Here is a 19813-nt window from a genome sequence, read left to right as displayed (position 1 = left end):
TTAAACAGGTTTTTCTGAACACGAAGGAGGAATAGTTCTTTAGGTTTAGACCAATGCAAGCTGGTTTCCCTAAGAGCTGCCCAAATGTTAGGATGCATTAACCTTAGCACAGTACCATAGATCAGCTCTTTCTGTAGACTCTGAAGAAACACCATAATGTTAGGAATTTCCACATGGCTCTCACCTCAACATGGTTCTCCCAAATTTACTGGATTCTTGAGTAAATTTGCAAAAGCAATAATGTCCCAGTTCCCTTTTACACCAACGAACCAACCATGACTAACCAAGTATGAAAACGTGTGAAATTTACCATATGCCACTTACTTGTACCAATATGTAAGCGCAGACCAAGAAGGAACCATATGCTAGAATGTGTTATGCTCATGTATGTTTATGATGCTGATGTATGCAAATATGTAAATATAAAGATCACATGTACCTCCAAGTACTTGGAGAGCATCCTGGCTCCTTTGTAATAAATGAATACATGGTAAGATATAAACTCATTAATTTAGACGTACAATTCTGTAACATGAATTCCAGATAGCGGTGTACTGATATTTCTTCATATAAATTTGCTGGTAAACTAGGAATAAAATAATTATTGAAAGCATCTCTCCCCTTTGATTGAATATGTTCTGATAAAACGGCCTGACTTTCCATATCATTTGGATGCAAACTGTATTAAAAGTGAGACACTATAAACTCAAGAATAAGACGAAAGAAGCTGGGTTGGGCCAAATGACTGTGGTTCTAATATGGAAAACTTTCATGAAGAAGATATGGAAGGATTGAAAGTCCTTTTTCACCCCCTCAAACCAGCCCAACTTTTAGAAATAAAAATTGTCAGCATGCATCAGAGATAATCATTTCACCTTCTAAAGATGCGAAGCTTCAGAAATGTCAAGTGACCAAATAAGTATGTGCAGAAATTAACTTTTTTATTATATATCATATAATGTAGTAGTAAAGTTTGTTTGAAGTGCATGAATAAAAAGTTAGTGAAATTACAGGAGGAACAATCTATATAGCAATAATAGGTGCATTCCCTGTGCATCTGAAAGAAAAAAAAAAAAAAGAGTTTTCACTCATTTTGGCCTAAAACTTAGTGTTCAGGTTCCCAGGATTCTGACAACAGAACCCGGATAACGCTGATTAGAACCATAGGGGCTTTACAATAAAAGCTAAAATATTGACCATATGATGGCAAAAAGTCTTATTTTGTGGTTAACTTATTCTCTTCTAGCTACTCTCTGATGAAGTTGGTGGTGCTGTAGAGGAGGACCGCCGCCTCCTGGACGAGGAGCGGGACCGCTCAGCGTTGTAGGTGACGTGCTTGTCGTAGTTCTCCATCTGAGCCTCAATGAAGTCTCTCTGCTGCTGTCTGATGGTCTGGCTGAGGAGCCCAGGGAGGGCGTGGATGCTGCCAATCAAAGTCTCTAATTTGGTTTCCAGGGTAACTATCCTCTTCTCAAAGTCTTCGCTCCTTTCATTTAAGTCGGAAATCATGTCATACATGATATTCTGGGTCTGAAAAACAGGATGGAAAAGAAATTAGAAACATGACTAAGAGGTTCATAGACTTGCCCTAGAAGTAATCTGCAAAGTCCTAGAGCTTTAGGGTTGGTCTCTTGGTGGTGACATCCGGTGTAACAAGGTGTCACTGAACTGAATGGTTACCGTGCAAAGAAAATTCCATATGTTGCTCAATGCTGAGATTTAGAAATTGATTGACATTGACTTTAACATTGAAAACATTGATTAATATTGAGATTTGTTACATTGATTAGACAATTGATTTGGTTCAGTTTCAGAAAATTTGTAGTGCAGCTACAGCCTATGATTTTAGGTGGTGTGAAGACAGATGAATTTGTTTCAAATTTATGTGTGTGTTTTAAGGGTGGTCACAAAAGTTAGCACATCAAATGCATTTTGCCACATGTAATAATAAGGCAAGGCCAATCTTTCAAAAGACTAGCAGATTTAAGGAATAATAAAAGTACAGATGATTTGGAATGTAAAAAGATTTTGAGGGTGGAATATAGATAAAGCTCAGGATTTATCTGAAGAAGTGATTTAGTAAATTAAAGCAATAAATTCCTAAATACATTTTGTTGTCTTGCGGTCCAAATCATAGACCACTCTTCATTGATTCAAATAGATTTTTTTACAGAAAAATTTAGAATAAATAATAAATTCTCAGAATAAAAGTTCAGGGAGATACTGAAGTTGCCAGTCCACCTGTGGGTATGGCTTAATCGGAGCTAAGTATTCAATTCATAAGTCTGATTCCTACTTATATTTTCTGAAGTAGCCAAGAGATGGGACTCCAGGGTTGATCACCTCAGAGGGAAGGACAGAGATGTTAAACTTGTCTGTTAATCCTTTGCCCCAATCTTCCTTCCTTTTGCTTCAACTCACCTTACAATATATCTTCTTGTCTTGCTTCACAACCTCTTAAAGATGACAAATGAACCCCATTAAATGGAGGAACTATTCAGAGCACAGGCACCTTGTTTAGTTCTGCTATGGAGACAGCCTGCCTTAGCTGTATTTTCACTGCATACAACAAGTGAACACTATCCATTTGATCAAAAAATTCTGAATCCTGTGGCATGTACAGTCCTGTCATCATAAGAATGGCACTAAAGAAATAATTAGAAATTGCATCTTGCCTTATAGATGTACTCTTGAAGTCCAATTACTTCTCTACATCACATTTCCAAAGGGTCTATTTTATTTATTTATTAAAAAAATACCCAGTTTTATCATTTAACCTAGGAGTGATGCAAGAACCTTCCACAAAGGAGGGCAATATTAATCAAGGATGTCTTTCTACCTGCCACTCTGTGCCACCCAGCTTAATTACAAGCTTACTCTCCTCAGGTAAGTTAAATACCTCACTTATGTTCACCTACTTATAGTAGGTGCTACTGATATACATGAAAAAGAATATAATTTAGATGCATTATTTAGTGACATGAGGCCAAAGGTGTAATTGTTATAGATTATACTTAAGGCTATAGAAAGAACATAGCTGATTGTCAAATGTAGAACAGAACATACAGATCTAATTGAAAGTTGCCTATTTCAAAGCATTTGTGGTAAAAGGCTAAAAATGCATATGTTATTCTATTATCTCTTTTAGAATTACCTCAAAAGGATACAGTGTATTGATTATTGATATTCATTTTTTTGAGAGTGGATTTTACTGGGGGAAGAACAATTAAAAATTCAGATAAATCTTTTAAATGGAATAGAAAGACTAGATAATTATTAACATACTTTTAAAAAAGTATGATTGATATAATGTGATGTAAAAAGACCCATAAAAAAGGTCCATTTTTTTTAAAGATAACTTTTAGGATGCAATTTTTGGGAGTCTTTTTAAAGTTTCAATTTTACATTCTTAGGACTTTGTTTAAAATATATAAAATTTTATTGTTGAGTTATATTTAACCCTGAACCTCATAGTCACATCTGAGATGAAATTCTGCTCTCACAGAGAAGAGGTTTAAGAATTTCACTTGTGTTTATATGGTGCCTCTAAATTCACTACAAGTAGGAAAGACTTTAGAATGGGGGTTGAATAATGTATATGGAAAGAGAGCATATTAAATTAGAGTTTTAGAAGAGTGCTTTTACGATGATGGACCTTCAATTCTGGGTGGTTTGATGAATTAATTAAATTTGTGGTAGGATCCTTGCAAAGTATTACTAATGATTGCATAGTAGTCAAGAGATGGGACTGTGAGGGCCAAGCACCCTGAGTCTTACCTTTGCCAGATCCACCAAGGTATTTGCTTGGTCATTTAGCTTCCTCTGCTCCATTTTCACACTTCTTAATCTAAAAGACAGAATCTGAAGTCAGAAAAGTTCTCTTCTTTCTTGAGGTATCTTATGGCTTCCAAAGAGCATGCACAAAATTGACAAGAGCAAATAACTGCATGGATAATGCCTTGTATTTTGGGGTAAAGACCATACTGGTTATGTGTCTCGTACAATGAGAAGCATGCTTCCCCAACACCGCAAAAAAGAAAGGAGAGAGCAAGAGATGAGATGTCCTCAGGACAACTATTACCAGGTAAGTTGAATTCAGAAAGGCTCATAAGGATTTAACCATATGAGAAAAAGCCAAAACATTCCTTAAAGCCCCAGTATCGTGACAAATAGACATAGGAAGAAGTATGCAAAGCAACTGGAATTTCATCAATGTTGGAGCAATGAGCACCTTCCTATGCCTACGTGACTAGATACAGGTATTAACCCTGTTTAGTCTGAAATGAATTGGGTTAGGTATTTGAACCTGATGAAAACACAGTGATAAGTGAGATTCTTATTAACAAAAATAAAACTTTTATTCAACCAGCAGCAAGATAACTCAAGACACATAATTCTCGTATTCTTCATTGTATTTCACTAGATGTTTATCTTAAACTGCCATTGAATTTGAAGGGAGGCCAGACCATTTCCTTGGGAGAACCTCTCTTAATTTTTATTGTAGATAAAAGTTACAACAAAGATCTGATGGATAGACTCTCTATTTGTAAGGTTACTTTCAACTACTTTAAAATATCATTGTATGTATTAAGTCAAAAGGCCACTGTTTAAAAAAACTATCCTTCTGAATAAGAAATGACTATTCTTTATTTATTGTATTATAACAAATACTTATTCAGTGCTTACTATGTCCAAGAAATTAATATTCTTTTCCAAGAGGAAAAGTGGTTTATTGTTCTTTAAGCAAACATTTCAAAGCCTTGCTCCCAAAAGAGAAATGGGTCCTTTTATGCCTCTTTGTGAAAATGGGGGCAGGGGGATCCACATCAGCCTTATTTTGCTTGATGATGAATCACTTTACAAAGTAGAGTTTTAATTCTCAAGAAAGCATTTTGCTATTTTTCAATTTAAGGTATAGTAATTACATGGCAGGAATAAAAATTCACAGGGCAAGATTTTACTGCCAGGGAGATTTTTGTAGCACGTGTTCATCATGCTCAGTGATTTTGTTCTGAAGCCTGGATACTCAATATGTCAGCAAATCTGCTTTGCAGTGAAGATTTGGTTCCTCTGCCAGCAAGTTTGACTGACACCTACCTCCAACACAATCTTTAACAATCTAAAACAGTTTAAATTTATAACTTGTCATTGAGACTGTGTTTATTAGAATACTTGGAACAAAGTTCACTGGCTTTGTGCATTATAGACATGGAATAAAGTTCTAGTCTAAGAGAAATTTACAAATGTACTTAAATCCAATATATGATTGAGAAAGGTTTGATACAATTCTTGATGTATACCTTTTAAAAGAAGCAGAAAAACAAAACCACTTTAAATATCTATGGGTCATTACAGAGAAGCTAGAGAAAGCAGCTATGTCAGATGGGGGCTCTGTCCTCACTGGCCCTAATTTGATCTCTGGTTTCTTCATGTATGAAATGAAGTATGTTAGATGAGGATAGTGTTCCTGGAGTGTTGGATTTATACCAACAGAGTTGTTATCTATAGATGACTTTAAGTGACACTCAAGTAAAACACTTAAACAATATTAAAACAGGGGGAGAGACAGTTATTCTCTTTAATTCTCTTCCAGGTCTTGCTTATGGCAAGACAAATGTCTGAGGCTGGTCCTGTCCAGTCTTAAAATGGCCTGACACCTGCTCAGAGATTTCTAGCCCATGGCTAGAAACTAATACTAGAATTTCAATTGCCAATTGATTCTAACTTTACCTCTCTTTGCTGTGTGTGTGTGTGTTTAAATGATAGAGATTTTGTGTGTGTAACGCTGAAGATTGAACCCAGGGCCTCATGCATGCCAGATAGGTGCTCTACCACTGAGCTACATCACAGCCCTACAATAGGATTCATATCAAGTTTTCTTTTAAGTAATAGTACAGGTAGACTGGAGTTTGGGGCTTTAGACCAGAAGCCTCCAGCAATCTGCCAACAGAAGTCATATTGAACTCTGAAAATCAGGTGGGTGGTGGCTCCTTAGCTGAAGTGGGCATTTCGTCTTAAGTCAATGGAGCCTAATTTACTTCTCTTTGTCTGACAGTAGAATTTTACCCATTTTATTTTTTGCTAATCTGGAAAGCTGAAATAGAGTAGCCCTGTTTGATTGGAATTCCTTTAGTTTTCTGAACTTAAATTATCTTGTCTGCTTTTTATGCTGCTGTAATGTAGGAGAGCAGTTGGGAAAAGGCCTGCTAAAGCTGCAGCTGCCAGAATAAAAGGTAACATGCAGATATGTATTATACTTTTTGTCCCCACAAAAAAAAAGAATAAGAAACATGTTGATTTCTTCCTTGTGAACTTCACTTATCACAGGAAAATATCATGATTTTGGATCACATTTCCATAGCAGCAATCAGACTACTAAAATTCACAAATAAAGGATCCGCTGGGTGCATGCAGCCAGTAGAAAATTCTGCAAATGTTGAAAGGAGCAGCTCACACAACTTACTTCCGAGCTCTATTTTCATTTTGTTGAAATAAAAAGACAAAACAAAAGAAAAGAAACTGTAAAATATTCTGGAACAAAATAATACAATGAGGTGTTCAGTTGTGCACAGGGGGCTCGATTCATTAGCTGGAAGAACCTATTATGATTCTGTAGGATTTGGACATACTGGCCAAAGAGAGAAACACTATTCAATTACATCACCATCCTTCTTCATCGCTACCATAATTCCCCCACCTGAAAGTGCATGACTTCCTCTTGAATCAGAGTTCAGAAGGAAGAGCATGCATAAGATCAGCTTGGCCTCTTGCTACTTGTTGTTCAAATAAGTGACAGAAAACATTTTTTGCCTAATAGGATATGGTTAAAGGGACAATGACATTATAATGTGATTCCTTTTTCCCTAGAAGGGAATAGATCTTTTCCAAATTGGAGCTATTCAGGAGCCTCTCTGTTGTGTAAATCATGTACACTGGATTTTTTGGCTCCGAGACAAGTCCAAGGTGATGGATGGGTCCATAGTCAAGGTAGAAGAATGAAAAATTTAAAGCTGCTACCAGAAAAAGGGTTAAAAGACAAAGAGAACATTTCATAGCATCAAGTGAAAAATCCAAGAGAGATACTGAAGAGTGATTAAAACAAGGGGAGGAACTGGGAGAGTTCATCGTCCATCAGAGACAAGAGTGGTCATATGCTGGAGTAGAGAGGCCATAAAGTTTGGAAAAGAAAAAGAGTTGAGCTAGAGGGGAACAAGCAGAAGGTGGAAGAGCTTCTGAAAAAGTTATCAGGGCAACTCAGAAACTAGGAGAGGCCAGGAGAGCTCCATCAAATGAATTTAATTTTTTTTCTTCAACTAGTAAGATCTGATTTCACCCAGTGTGGACTGATGAGGCTGCAGGTCTCACTGGATCTGGACGGTGGGCAGTGAAGGCCACGCCCTGAGGAATCGAGCCCTGTGTGCTTTCCTTTGTGACTTCACTCCCCAACTTCTAATACAAAATTAAAATGAAAACTGATTATTTATGATTAGAATAAGGTTGCCAAACCCAACCCCTTTGTAAATGTACTTTTCCCCAAAGCATAGGAAAACCAATAACCACCAAGCTAATTCGTACAAATCAGAACATATTTGAATTGACCGAAGCTTATCTCTAGAACAGAAAGAATGAAAAATGCCTGCAGAAGCAGAATCACAGGGATTCCTCTATCACTCTACCCAAAGTATCTTGCTAAAGGGCTCCAATTAGCACAGCACCCTTAAGATAGGGTAGACGTGCTACTTCCCAAAATTGGCTTCCCTGAAGAACTTTAAAAAATATATTTTATTATAAAAAATTTTCTAACTTACACAAAGTTGAAAAAGAATTTTACTGTCAATATCCATACATTCTCCCAAGTTTTTGTGTGAAGAGTACTCAACATTCAAAGCCTATGACAATATGTAACATTTTACAAAAACTGTTGCAGCAGTTTTTGTGGATTTGTTATTTGAAAATATCAACAGCATCAAAGTCAGATCACATTTGATAGGTTACACAACAGAATGGAACACAAAATCCTGAAGGAAAGAGATTTTCACTTAACACACAGACCAATCACACATGCTTGATCCATGTCATCTCACATCCTTGGACACATATCTTCTCATACATACAAAGACAAGTTTTTTGTTTTTTTTTTTTAAATGTACTCAAATAGGTGAGTATCAAGTAGTAAAAAGAAATCTCCATGTGAAGCCGTTGTGTGGTTTTAGGTGGACATGACTAAAGTTGTGCCTGGTGAGTCCCTTGGGGAAGAGGTGTAGCCTCTGACACAGGAGGGAGCTCAGCATCTCTTGGGGGTTCCATCTCCTAGGTCTAGACTTCAAGGAGTCCAGATGTCTAGCTATGCACTGCTAGGTGGCGGTTCTAGCTTAGTAAGCTACTGAACCATGGGGAGCTCTCTTGTGAGCCAGATCTAATGTAAGTTCTTCTCTGTGTTTTCCCCCTGACTTGAAGTCTTAAAATTCTAGCCCTGTTTTTTCCTTACAATAGAGGAAAGGCATAGTTGTGTGTCTAGTCAAGTCACAGAGCTGAAGGAGAAATATCATCCTCTTTTAGAAAGTGTGTTGGTGGCAATAAGGGAAGAAGCATGAGTGAGTAGCTGTGAATAGTAATGAGAACCAGCTACGCTACCATATGTGCAGTTCCCTCTACTTCAAATCTCAGACGAGTACTTCAGTTTTATGTTCATTAAGGCAGGCAGAATCTTCCAAACAAGTACACACATGTGCATAACACAGACATAATCTCTATTATTTTTAAGGATCACGATTTAAGCAGGGCAGTTGGATGGATAGGTGAAAGGGTGGGAAATGAAAGCTTAGTGATTCTTCAGAGAATGTTATGTATGAATTAACTAAATATGTAAAATAAAAATGCCAGCTTTAGAGCTTTCTTGTCTGTTTCTCATGGTATATATAGCCAAAAGGCCTAGTATTTACCATCCTTTCCATGATTACCCTGGTGTAGGTTTCATGAGGAAGTCACTTTTTTGAGCCATAACTGTGACCCTGTGTGCACTTCCCCATGCAGAAAGGGCATTAACAGCAAGTCTGCAGAGCATCAGAGTCGGGCCCCACTGAGTCATACTTACAGTGAAGATGCTGTCAGCCTGGAGGAGAGAGACCCTGGGTTTCCAAATTATCATCGAATCTTACGAGGTACTGAGTTTTGCCTTCAAAGTCTATCACAGCTATATGATATAGTAGTGAAATGGCATGAAGGACTTAAAGTGAATAATGGTATCCTGAATAAAGTCAGAATAATGATACAGAACCACAGAAACCATAGGAAATCTAAAATCTCTAATGAACATGTAGCATATAAATAATCCCCAAATTTCTGATTAAGAATTCATTAAATATTGAAGTATTAAACAATTATCTACACTGTAGTGATATAAAGAGCTTGGACAATATGTTGAAAATACAGATAGATCATATAATGTCTATTGCAGTAGACACAAGCTTAGCATCCTGCAGCAAATTGTATGAATAACTACGTGGAATGAAGAAACACATTTTAACAGAAATTATTGATTCTAAAGAGAAACTGAGAAGACATTTGAATGAGTGGCTATTCTACTAATAAATTATTATTAATCATAAAAGGAACTAAAACTTTTTTCCCAGGATTTCAGTGATGGGATTATTAAAATGCCAGCAGATGTCTTTTTGGGAAGAAACCTGACAACGTTTTATCATTCCTCATGAAAAAAGAATAACTAAGTGCAAGAATCATGCCAAAGATTTAAAAAAAAAAAAAAAAGATGAAAGTGGTACTTACTGATGAATAGCTTGCAAGAATTTTCGTTGATGTTTTCTTACTTTTGCATGATCTATCTTTTTTACTAGCTTTGTATTTTTGTAAATTAGCCATGTTTCCCTGAGTACATTGGCAGCTGCGTTTTTCACCTGTTTAGAAAAACAAACGACAAAGAAGCAATTGATAAATCCCAGGGCAGAATTCTTTGCAACTTTGCTGAAGGTCATATTCTTCCTCTCGAGGATCATGGTAAGCTTTATTTAGTACTTAGTACTCAAAAGAGTATTTTTCTTGAATATGTGCCTTTTAAAAGCATCTGTGTCAGGGAATAATACTTAAATATGAAGGAGAAACTACTGATCTTCTTCTGTACTGAATTCTGTCCTGTTGCATCAGGAAACTTTTTTATTCAACTTTTTTTTTAATTCGGAGGTGCTTATTCTCCCAGTCTTTATTGCAATTGTTCTATGTTCTTCATTTCCCTAGAGAGAAGGGAAATGCCAGAAGGCCAAGGTTAATCCTGCCCTTTGCAAGCTCACTTGGTATTTCTGGCTGTATACTTTGGTAAGGGCACATTTCCACGGCTGAAATGCCTGAGTAGACTTGGAGTTTATAGCCTCCCAGAGTGAGTGAGCAGTTTGTACGCTTGTTAGCACACTTTGATGAATTGACAAAGACCCTGTGCTGTCCTGATTGTGTTTGAAATTTAAGTATACTGCAATTCAAGTGGATGGCACAAACATAAAGGATGAAAGCATTGCAGTAACTGTGGAAACTGCAGCAGATGAATGGTGTATCCATTCACTTGCTTTCTTGATTAAAATCTTCAAAAAAAATCCTGGAAGCTGATAAAGGCCTGGTCAGGACAGACATTGTCCTCTTTCTTGCTCATACTGTAGGCTCTGGTGACCCAGAGCTTCTGCTTGGGCTTATTGCCAATCAGTTATTCTACAAGTTGCTTCATTTAATTCTTTTGAGTAACAGACAAAGGATATTTCACAGAGAAGCCATAGGCTAGTAAGGTGTGAAGGGGTAGAAAGAAATCTTCCAAGAAAGGCAATGAGGGGGACTGGAAATAAGAGTTGAGACTGAAAAATGGATCCTAAATTCTGGAGTTTGCACTATGTCAGATTGCAGTTACTAGGGACCCTCTTTAGGACTTTCGATTTTTGTAACATGAGAAAGCTAGAAATAATGATTACAAAAGTCCTCTCATTCCTCTGATTTACAATAAGAAAGAATCTTAAAATTACACTAAACCTACGAGATAACTTTATATACATTTTTACTTTTGCAAGGAAAGCATCAGGTTTTATGACTAACTGTACTGGTAAGTTTTCTTTTTGAGTGACTTTGCAGGGCTAAAACCCATTTCTTTCCAGTAAAACTCCTTTTAGGAGTGACTCTAGTTCATAATGCATTTCCTCTGAATACCCATTAGACTGTGCATGGAACACTTCCTCATTCCAATAGAAAAACGATGGAAACATGCGGAGCACCAGTAGTGCATAAAAGTAATGGCACCACTCTGCAGGATAAAGTTAAAAGGACTGTGAGTAAATTCTTGGTTTCATCTTAGTGCTATGGAAACACCTTCATCAGCGTGGGAGCTGCCTTCCTGACAGCTCTTCGATCTGATGGCTCATCCTCATCAAAGGTAAGGGAAGGGTGTAGCATGAGTCATTGAGGTTTGAGGACCTTGAATGTACAGAGCAAGAGGTGGGAAGAAACTGGACAGCAGTCCCTGGGTGAGGGACAGCTCTTTTAAGAAGCACAAGTTCCCAGCTCTTCAGAGCGGCTGTAGAAGGCTGGAAGATTGGTGAGGGCCCCTGATGGATGCTCCCTCCCTGATTTTACAAATTGGAGGAACAGAGAGGGAGTGTAGATCTCAGATTGGTCAGGCAGCAGGAAAACCAGGCAAAACACCTGGATTAAAACACAGCAGTTAAATTTGGTTGTATTCCCATCTACAAATAGCAAATCTCAAATTATTTCTAAAGTCTGTAAACTTTTAAAAAGGTAAATCGCAGCTTATCTCTGATGCATTTTAAATAATTGATTCTTTCTCTTGGGATAGGGGTTCCTTTCAGCCATTCCCCACCATCTCACACCTGGGTGGGCGATGCCTCAAGTCTCATTTTGCAGGATTTGCATTTACTTAAGCACTCTAGTAGCTGACAAGCTTAAAAGAAAATGACTCCTCATCTAAAAAAATCACATCCCTACAGTTCCTTTTAAAAACTTTGAGATATGTGAATTTACTTTGAGATACCCCTTTTCTAACCCCCTAACAGGTTTTCAAATGCAGGAATGAAGCATCATGTTTAACTGCTACTTTTCAACAGAAAAGCCACAAAATGATGTGTGCCAGAATCAAAACAAACAAAACCACTCTGCCTGTTCCTAAGATGTGTTCCTAATGGGTAGGTCTCCTTGTCTCAGAGTTGAAAGGAACAGAGGGTAGTGAGAAGACAGGGTTGAAAGCATCTCTGAGCTTTGCAGGTTTGAATAACAGGGAGTTGCTACGCAAAAGCTTTATAGAAACTTCCAGGAAAAACTGGGATAAAAGTAGGTCCTCGAATTCTGCATGAGAAGGAAGTTGATTTTGAGGGAAAGTTTCTTCTTCCTCAATTAAGAGCCCTGCCATAAAGTCATCTAATTATGTGACCCTGGGGCTTTTATAAAGTCTCAGAGGGCAGGGGTCAGGTAGCCTGAGTACAGTGTTTTCGGCATAGCTGGCATTAAATGAATGTCTAAGCTATGAATTGAGCATGATAGCAATATGTAATTTATATACAGAAACATCTAGTCATGAATGACACACTTATTGGCCAGAGGATCCTTAGGATAAGAAGAGTAGTAGCTCAGTGGTAAAGCACTTGCCTCGCATGTGTGAGGCACTGGGTTCAAACCTCAGCACCACATAAAAATAAATAAAAATACTGTGTGTTCATCTACAACTTAAAAAAAAGAAGAGTAAACAATTTGAGAAGCCATCTAGGTTCAAAATGAATCAGTGAATTTTCATTATGAACTGAATAAGGGTATATTGAACCCCTATACCATGACAATTGGTATAAGGAGATTCAGAGATCTAAGAAAGTGTAGTATGTAGAAGGCAGATCAGTGTAGCAGGGGGAGGGAGGAAGGACAGGAAAAGGCAGGAATAGCACAATGGAATTATATTTATGAATATAATAGTGAATTTCACCTTTATTATAAAGCATTGATTTAAAAAAAAAAAAACTATAACTAGAAGAAAGACCAGTAGAGTAGAGGAAAGGAACAGGAGGAGGGAAAGTAGAAGCACTGGGGATTGTAATGGAGCAAACTATATTCCATGTGTATATGATGTCAGAATGAACTCTACTACTACTATGTAACTATGATGCAGTAATGAAAACATTAAAATGCAGTGCAGAGCCAGTTTCAACAGTGCTTACCATGCTATGTCTTTATCGAGGAAATCTCACGATTCTAAAACAAATTAATTGGGCAAAACTATGTGAAATGAACTGAATTCATTCATATTTTTCAAAAAACAAGAAAAGTGAGGGTAAGGACCTTTGTTAGTAGGTCTCTCTTCTCTTTTGACTGATGGTCCTATAAATATAAGAACATTTACTCTGCCTCTCTAATACTCAACTTTAAATAAAATCATCTACCAGAAAATTTCTGAAAGGCATATTAACGATAAGGTATTTGATAACAACTTGAAAAAAGAAAGGCTCTAAAAGAAATGATACACTAGAATAATACTTACCCAGATACCTTAAAACAACTCTCATAAAGGTCATGAAATGTGGTTGCTTCACAGATAATTATAATAAAAACTATAACAGTACTTCATAAACCACCAAAGCACTTAGAGCAGGCAGACTTTAAACTGAAACTTTGATACAAAGCAATCTGATATAGGTAATGGAAGAAGCATTGTCAAAAAGTCTTGCTCCTTGTATTTTTCCTTGCTTTTCACTACTTAAAGTTTTCTGTTTATTTTTCTTTCTCCTGCCTCTCTCCTCAGAGGCCTTTTCCACATAAGACTTGCACTCTTTGCAAGTTGGAAGGCAGTACACCGGGTGCCATCTGCCCTCTCTTATTTGCTCCCCTCCCCTGTCTCGGTTCTCCTTAGGAGCAGGTACCTGGAGCCTAAGGGAACGCTGTCACTGTGGAACAGGCAGAGCCCAAAGATCTGCTCCTTGCTTTTTTAACCCATTGGGCTGCAAAACCAAGGACAGTAGAAAAGCTGCATAGAGTAAGTAGTGGAGAATTTGCAAAGAGACACCCAGGGAACAACAGGATGTAACTATCATAGTGTTTGTATTATGGATCTTATGATTCTTAACAAGATTGGAAATGTCCTCAGAGGATATTAATATGCACAGTTATCTTGCTGCTATGGGTCATCCGGCAATTTTAAAAATTACGTCAGCATTCTCAACTTGTTTTCAAGTTTCTTTCCAATAAGAAGATATTCTGTTGGGACTAAAATTCCAAGATTTCCTCTTGGTTCATACCTGAATGAGTAGTAGTAATAATAATATAAAGATACAGCATGGTGAACACTGTACATGTAAAGTGATAAACATTACTCAGTAGCTTGTCCTGTCTTTCTAAATGAGGTGACAAATTTTTGGAATCATGCTTTCATGTGAAATCTTTAGATTAATCTGGGTTTACGTACCTCTTGGCCATTTAAAAAAATTTTTTAGTAGTAGATGGACACAATATTTTATTTACTTATTTTTATGTGGTGCTGAGGATCAAACACAGTTCATGCACGCAAGGCAAGCGCTCTACTACTGAGCTGCAATCTCAGCCCCTTTTGTCCGTTTTTGAATTATAAAGTGTCATGTAAATTTTCAGAAGTACACCATCTCCCTTAATACTGGTGCATAATGAATAGTGTGTTTTACCTTCAAATGTAGCGTTTTACGTGGTTCGTGTCATACAGAGAAATGATTTCTTTATAAAATTGTTCCCTTGAAAATTTGTGTATGGTGAATAATTTTTCATGGAAATTTTTCAAGCCTTCCTGTGTGTGCCCTTACTGAATTGAACAGTTACATTTGTTCCTGGGAAAGTAACTATTATTTTAATATTCATATATTTTTCTTTATAGCATTACATTCAGATTTCAGAATATCTATTACTATTAGCCTGTTCAATTATGAAAAAATATTATTTTAGGGAATATTTGTATTTTTAACCTCTTTGTAAACTATAAGTGGTTTGCCAGTCCTTATTTACTCTATGAATGATTTCTGAGGAACATCCAAAATTATCATTCAATATTAGAATTTTTATTCAGAAAGTTAAAATTATAAATGGGTCTGTTTAGAATTTCCATAAATAACCAAATGGAATTGAGTTCCAAGTAAATGATACTCATTAAGTTGATGACTTAGTATAAAATAACGGAGAGGACTGTAAAAGGGCTTTTTCATATATTGTGTTGAGTGTCATAAACCAGAAATTTATGTTTTATTTCAATGCTATTTCAACATTTATACTTATTGACATCTTGTCTATAAAAATTGATCTGTCAGCAAGCCTGCTTGCTAGAGAGATTTGAGTACTAAGAATTGCTGCTTCACTCTTAAGTAGTAATGAGATGCCAGGCACGGTGGCACATGCCTGTAATCCCAGCGGCTCAGGAGGCTGAGGCAGGAGGGTTATGAGTTCCAAGCCAGCCTCAGTAACTTAGTGAGACCTTGTCCCTAAATAAAATATAAAAAGGACTGAGGATGTGGCTCAGTGGTTAAGTGCCCCTGGATTCTATCCCTGGTTAAAAAAAAAGTAATGAGATAACAGAAGTTTGAAAGAATGTGAGGTTTGAAGTTAGAATAGTACCTCTTGCTGAAAAAGCTTTCTACAGGCAACCTGACATCTGACACTCCATGCAACATTAAAGAAGTTTATCTAAAGTATACCAGAACTTACAACAAAACACTGTAACATCAGAAAACTGGTCAGTTTGTAGAAAGGAGTTCGTTCATTAAAACTTAAAGGAAGGTCATTTATATCCTGGATCCAGAATCCTTTAGAGAAGGCCCAAGAGCAACATGAAGAAAAGCCCAATTGCATTAATTCTCTGACTCCTAGAATATAATATCTTAGCTCCTCAACCTTGGCAGTGAACACAAAAAACCAACCATATTTTGTACACAGTATATTTTGACCACTGAATATATAGTATTACAAAGGAGAAAAGTTATAATAAATTCATTGGATTCAAAGAATATTTGTTCAGAAATTTTGTCCCAGTCTCCTCTTTTAAGATGTCAGAGCCTTGGGGAATAACAAGTTGAGGTGACAATTCTTAACTATAGGTGCCTTTGTCCCTTTAGGAAGGTCAGAGGCAGTGCTAGTGGCATCTAGTTAATGCCAGATGTGCTGATAAACATACAGAATGCATAGCATAGTTTTTGTTGAGAAGATTTACAGGATAAATGAATGGGCTATATGGTGTTTTTAGGTATTTTCTGCCTAATATCTTAAATGTGGCATTAATTTTTGAGAAAATGCATAACCTTTATAATAACAATTTTATGGAGTACACAGGTACTTCAGTGAAGTGTTCTTTGGATATGGAAAAACTTATGACTCTTATGCAACATGCAGTACAGAACCCTATGGACCAAGCACATGATGAAACCTGGATTGGATGTGGACTAATAATCTCTTGCGTCCTCTATTCAGCCCCTCATTTACCTCTCTCCTTCCAGGTATTCTAGAAATGTTCATGAATTTTGAGAAAGGAATGAGAAATTGGAAGAAACTGAGAGGAAATCATGGGGTGGGGATACAATCTGAAGTGGTAAGTCTAAACTGAAACTACAGCATCTGCAATTTAGAGACTTTGATTGTTGAGTTCAAATGTGAACCTACTACAATAAAGTCTCACACTAGCATCTGAAAGGTAAGACTTAGCAAAGCAATTGGAATTCATGTTTCCATTTCACAAATGTAAACTGTATAAATAAATATTTGCATGAAAATGACTGCTCTACTAGAAAGTATTTACCAAATGAAACAAGACCACTTTTTAAAAATTTGAGATGGGTTGGCCTCCAGTTCCTGAGCTTAAGTAATCCTCTTGCCTCAGCCTCTCCAGTAGCTGGGACAACAGGTAACTGCCTTGTGCTCAGTTAAACAAAGATTCCTTTTATATCTACAACTAAAATCGAGCATGAGTGAAACCCTGAAAGTTGGAACTGTGTTTGAAAAAGCTATTGATTCCTTTATGGATAAAGTTACAAAATGACAATGAATTTTGTTCTTTCAATGACAGTTGTTTTCCACTTTAGGCAATGATGACTACTATAAAATAATTTTATTTTTGACTTTGATGTTTCATGTGATTATTAAGAAAGGCTAAGAATTTACTCTAATAAAGTGTCCCCCCACAAAGCTTTCTAACTTGATGTAATCAGAGAGAGAGAGAGAGCGAGAGAGTAATAGTACCTCTCTCATAAGGCTGTTGTGTGGAGGAAAGAAATTCGCACTTGACTTAAAAAGAGGTTATTCTAAAATGTGAACAAATGGAATTGATTTCCAGAAATGCCTCAACTTTCAAACCATGTCATTTCAACCTCAGATGTCAAAAGCCATATTTCCCAACACTGAATCGGTGTGGTAATATTTCCTGGAAGGATGGGTGGGTGATAACTTACTCTTTTCGTCAGCTGAGTATCCATCATGAAATTGTGCACGTGCTTTTCTGCTTTGGTAAGTTCTAGCTTTCTTGCCACTACAGCTACCACCAGGGCTGTGCAACCCGCACCCTGAAAACAAGAAGAAAACCCGGAAGAGTTACTACAGCCTTAGCCACATTGGAAAATGTTTTGTAGCAAATGTATTAAGTTCCTCAACATATTCTTTGGTGTCTTCTGTAAGTATCAGAGGAAAGTATGTGGTTAATGAATGGAAGTGAAAAGGCTTTAAATGGAGGGTTAAAAACCCAGTTCACCTCTACCAGATGAAATTAATGGCCAAAAAGGAAACTGGCTACATTTTCAGATTTCTTTTAAAAAAATATAGTAAATCCATCATATCCTTAATAATAATAATAACAATAATGAGTTAAGTTAGCACAAATGCATGGATTAGAAATATATTTTTCCTTAAAGAACAATGCTCCATAATCATCTCCCAAGATGAGACCTGCAGGCTTGCGGCCAATCAACTGCAGTACAGCAGGAAGGAAAGAGACAGATGATCTCAGCATGCACATAACCTCAGACTGCTCCAGTGTCAGTGATCTGAACCTGGACAATGGAAATATGTGAAGTCATGCAGGTAAGGGATAACCATCCTAATATTTTGGAGGTTTAACTAGTACCAGGAATAGCATGATTCACCTGCATTTTGGAAAAAAATCATCAGTGTTCCTTTTCGAATTATAGGCCATTTAGCTGATCTCTTGAGGAAAGAGGCGTGACACTGCATGGTACCCCACAGGTTATAGCCCTGCCTTTCTATAGTCAAGGAGAACTTGTTGTGAGGGTCAGAGATAAGGTAAAGATCATGACCATCTGACCACTCACTCTTGGCCCAGCCGATGGAGGGGCTACTTCCGAGGCCTGGGAAGTCATCCCTCCAGACAGAATCTTAACCCTGAGAAGACAACAGAGCAGTCGAGAGTGCCAAGCCAGTCTCAGTGGACACAGAATAAAGGGCACAGGCAGGAGTGTGCAGGGGAGAAGCATTAGTAGCGTGTTTCAATATTGAGGGACCTTTCAATAGACTCAAATCTCTTTAAACTGGTTTTTAATATTTGGCCACTTTATGTTGGCCAAAAGGGTAGAAAGGCATCTAGGTAAGAGTCTCAAATTCCCAAAGATAACCTGGCTTTCCCAATTACCATTACATCTAATAATAATAATAATAATAATCACTAGTTCACATATCAACTCTGTGCCTTCACAATGCAGTGGTCAACATTCTAAATATCCAGTATTGAGAAATGGCTACATGAACTTATAGCCTACCCATAAACACAATGATGACTGTGTAAATGTTTTAGAAATAAAAATTTAAATGTCTAAAAGGCAAGTTTGAAAATCATACATACAATACGCTACTGGTTTTGTTTTTTAAAAAAAGACAATCCACACTGGAGACAGAAAAAACTGGAAAGAAAGAAGCCCACCTTCGAAGAGGTTACCTCTAAGTAGTTGTGATACTTATTTTGTTCTTTTCTGGAGCTCATATCTTCTATAATCAACGCATTATTTATGTAAGAATGTAATTATACACTTAAAAGTCTTCTTAAAAAGTGACAACCATTTATGCTTTAACTTAACCTTTACATATCTTTATGTTAACAAATTCAACCTAGAAAAACTATCTTTCTTCATGAATCATATTTTACATATACTTTTAATGTATAATAAGTTATATGATATTTTCATTTGTATTTGAATATCTCTTCTCTTTCGATCTTGTATGAAAAAATCTGTATCCTCAGAAATGAAATGCTACTAATCATATGATCAAAGAAAGAGGCTAGAGGTATTTAGAAATTATCTGTTTAACCTTGTGATTTTAGAGATAAGACAACTAAAGCAGAGTTAGTAGTTATCCAGTTATTAGCCTTGATTTCTTACCTATCTCATGATATTTATAATACATATTTTCTTATTTATGGATGAATTTCCATATCCAGGATGCATTATGAGGCACTGTATTTCAAAACAAGATTCAAATTTACTTTATCTGATAAAATCTTAAAATATAAATATTTAAACATTGAGAAATAGGTTAGTTAACTGTCGCAATCTTTAAATCAATTGTTCTCAACTTTGACTGTGAACTAGAGTCGCTTGGAGTATTTGTAAGAATCCTATGGCCGAGAGTATGTGCACAGTGAATAAATCCTAATCTTCAGGGATAAAACCCAGACATCTGTATTTTTTTTAAGTGATTCCAACATAGAGTAACTGCTTTAGATGAAGGAGGATATCTCTACAAACAGTATTCAAAGAAGAAAATGAAGTTCTTAGTGGGTATTTTACTTATGAAGACATTCAAAATGGGGAAAATA

The 19813-nt window shown here is 36.7% G+C and overlaps 1 protein-coding gene across 1 annotated transcript in view; it reads right to left on the bottom strand.

The window, feature by feature from the left end:
* Positions 1-924: 924 nt before the first annotated feature.
* Positions 925-19813, bottom strand: part of Kcnn2 (potassium calcium-activated channel subfamily N member 2) — a 93702-nt gene continuing 74813 nt past the window's right edge. The window contains exons 3-6 of the mRNA XM_048792176.1: positions 17442-17552; positions 9787-9914; positions 3778-3847; positions 925-1530 (exon numbers count right to left, since the gene is read on the bottom strand). Of these exons, the coding sequence (XP_048648133.1) occupies positions 1243-1530; positions 3778-3847; positions 9787-9914; positions 17442-17552 (597 nt within the window). The 3' untranslated portion in view covers positions 925-1242. The remainder of the gene's footprint in view (positions 1531-3777; positions 3848-9786; positions 9915-17441; positions 17553-19813) is intronic.

Source organism: Marmota marmota, unplaced genomic scaffold (assembly GCF_001458135.2).
Source record: "Marmota marmota marmota unplaced genomic scaffold, marMar, whole genome shotgun sequence".
Taxonomy (NCBI): domain Eukaryota; kingdom Metazoa; phylum Chordata; class Mammalia; order Rodentia; family Sciuridae; genus Marmota; species Marmota marmota.
The sequence above is the reverse complement of the archived record's forward strand: the minus strand, read 5'-3'. Positions and strand labels throughout refer to the sequence as shown.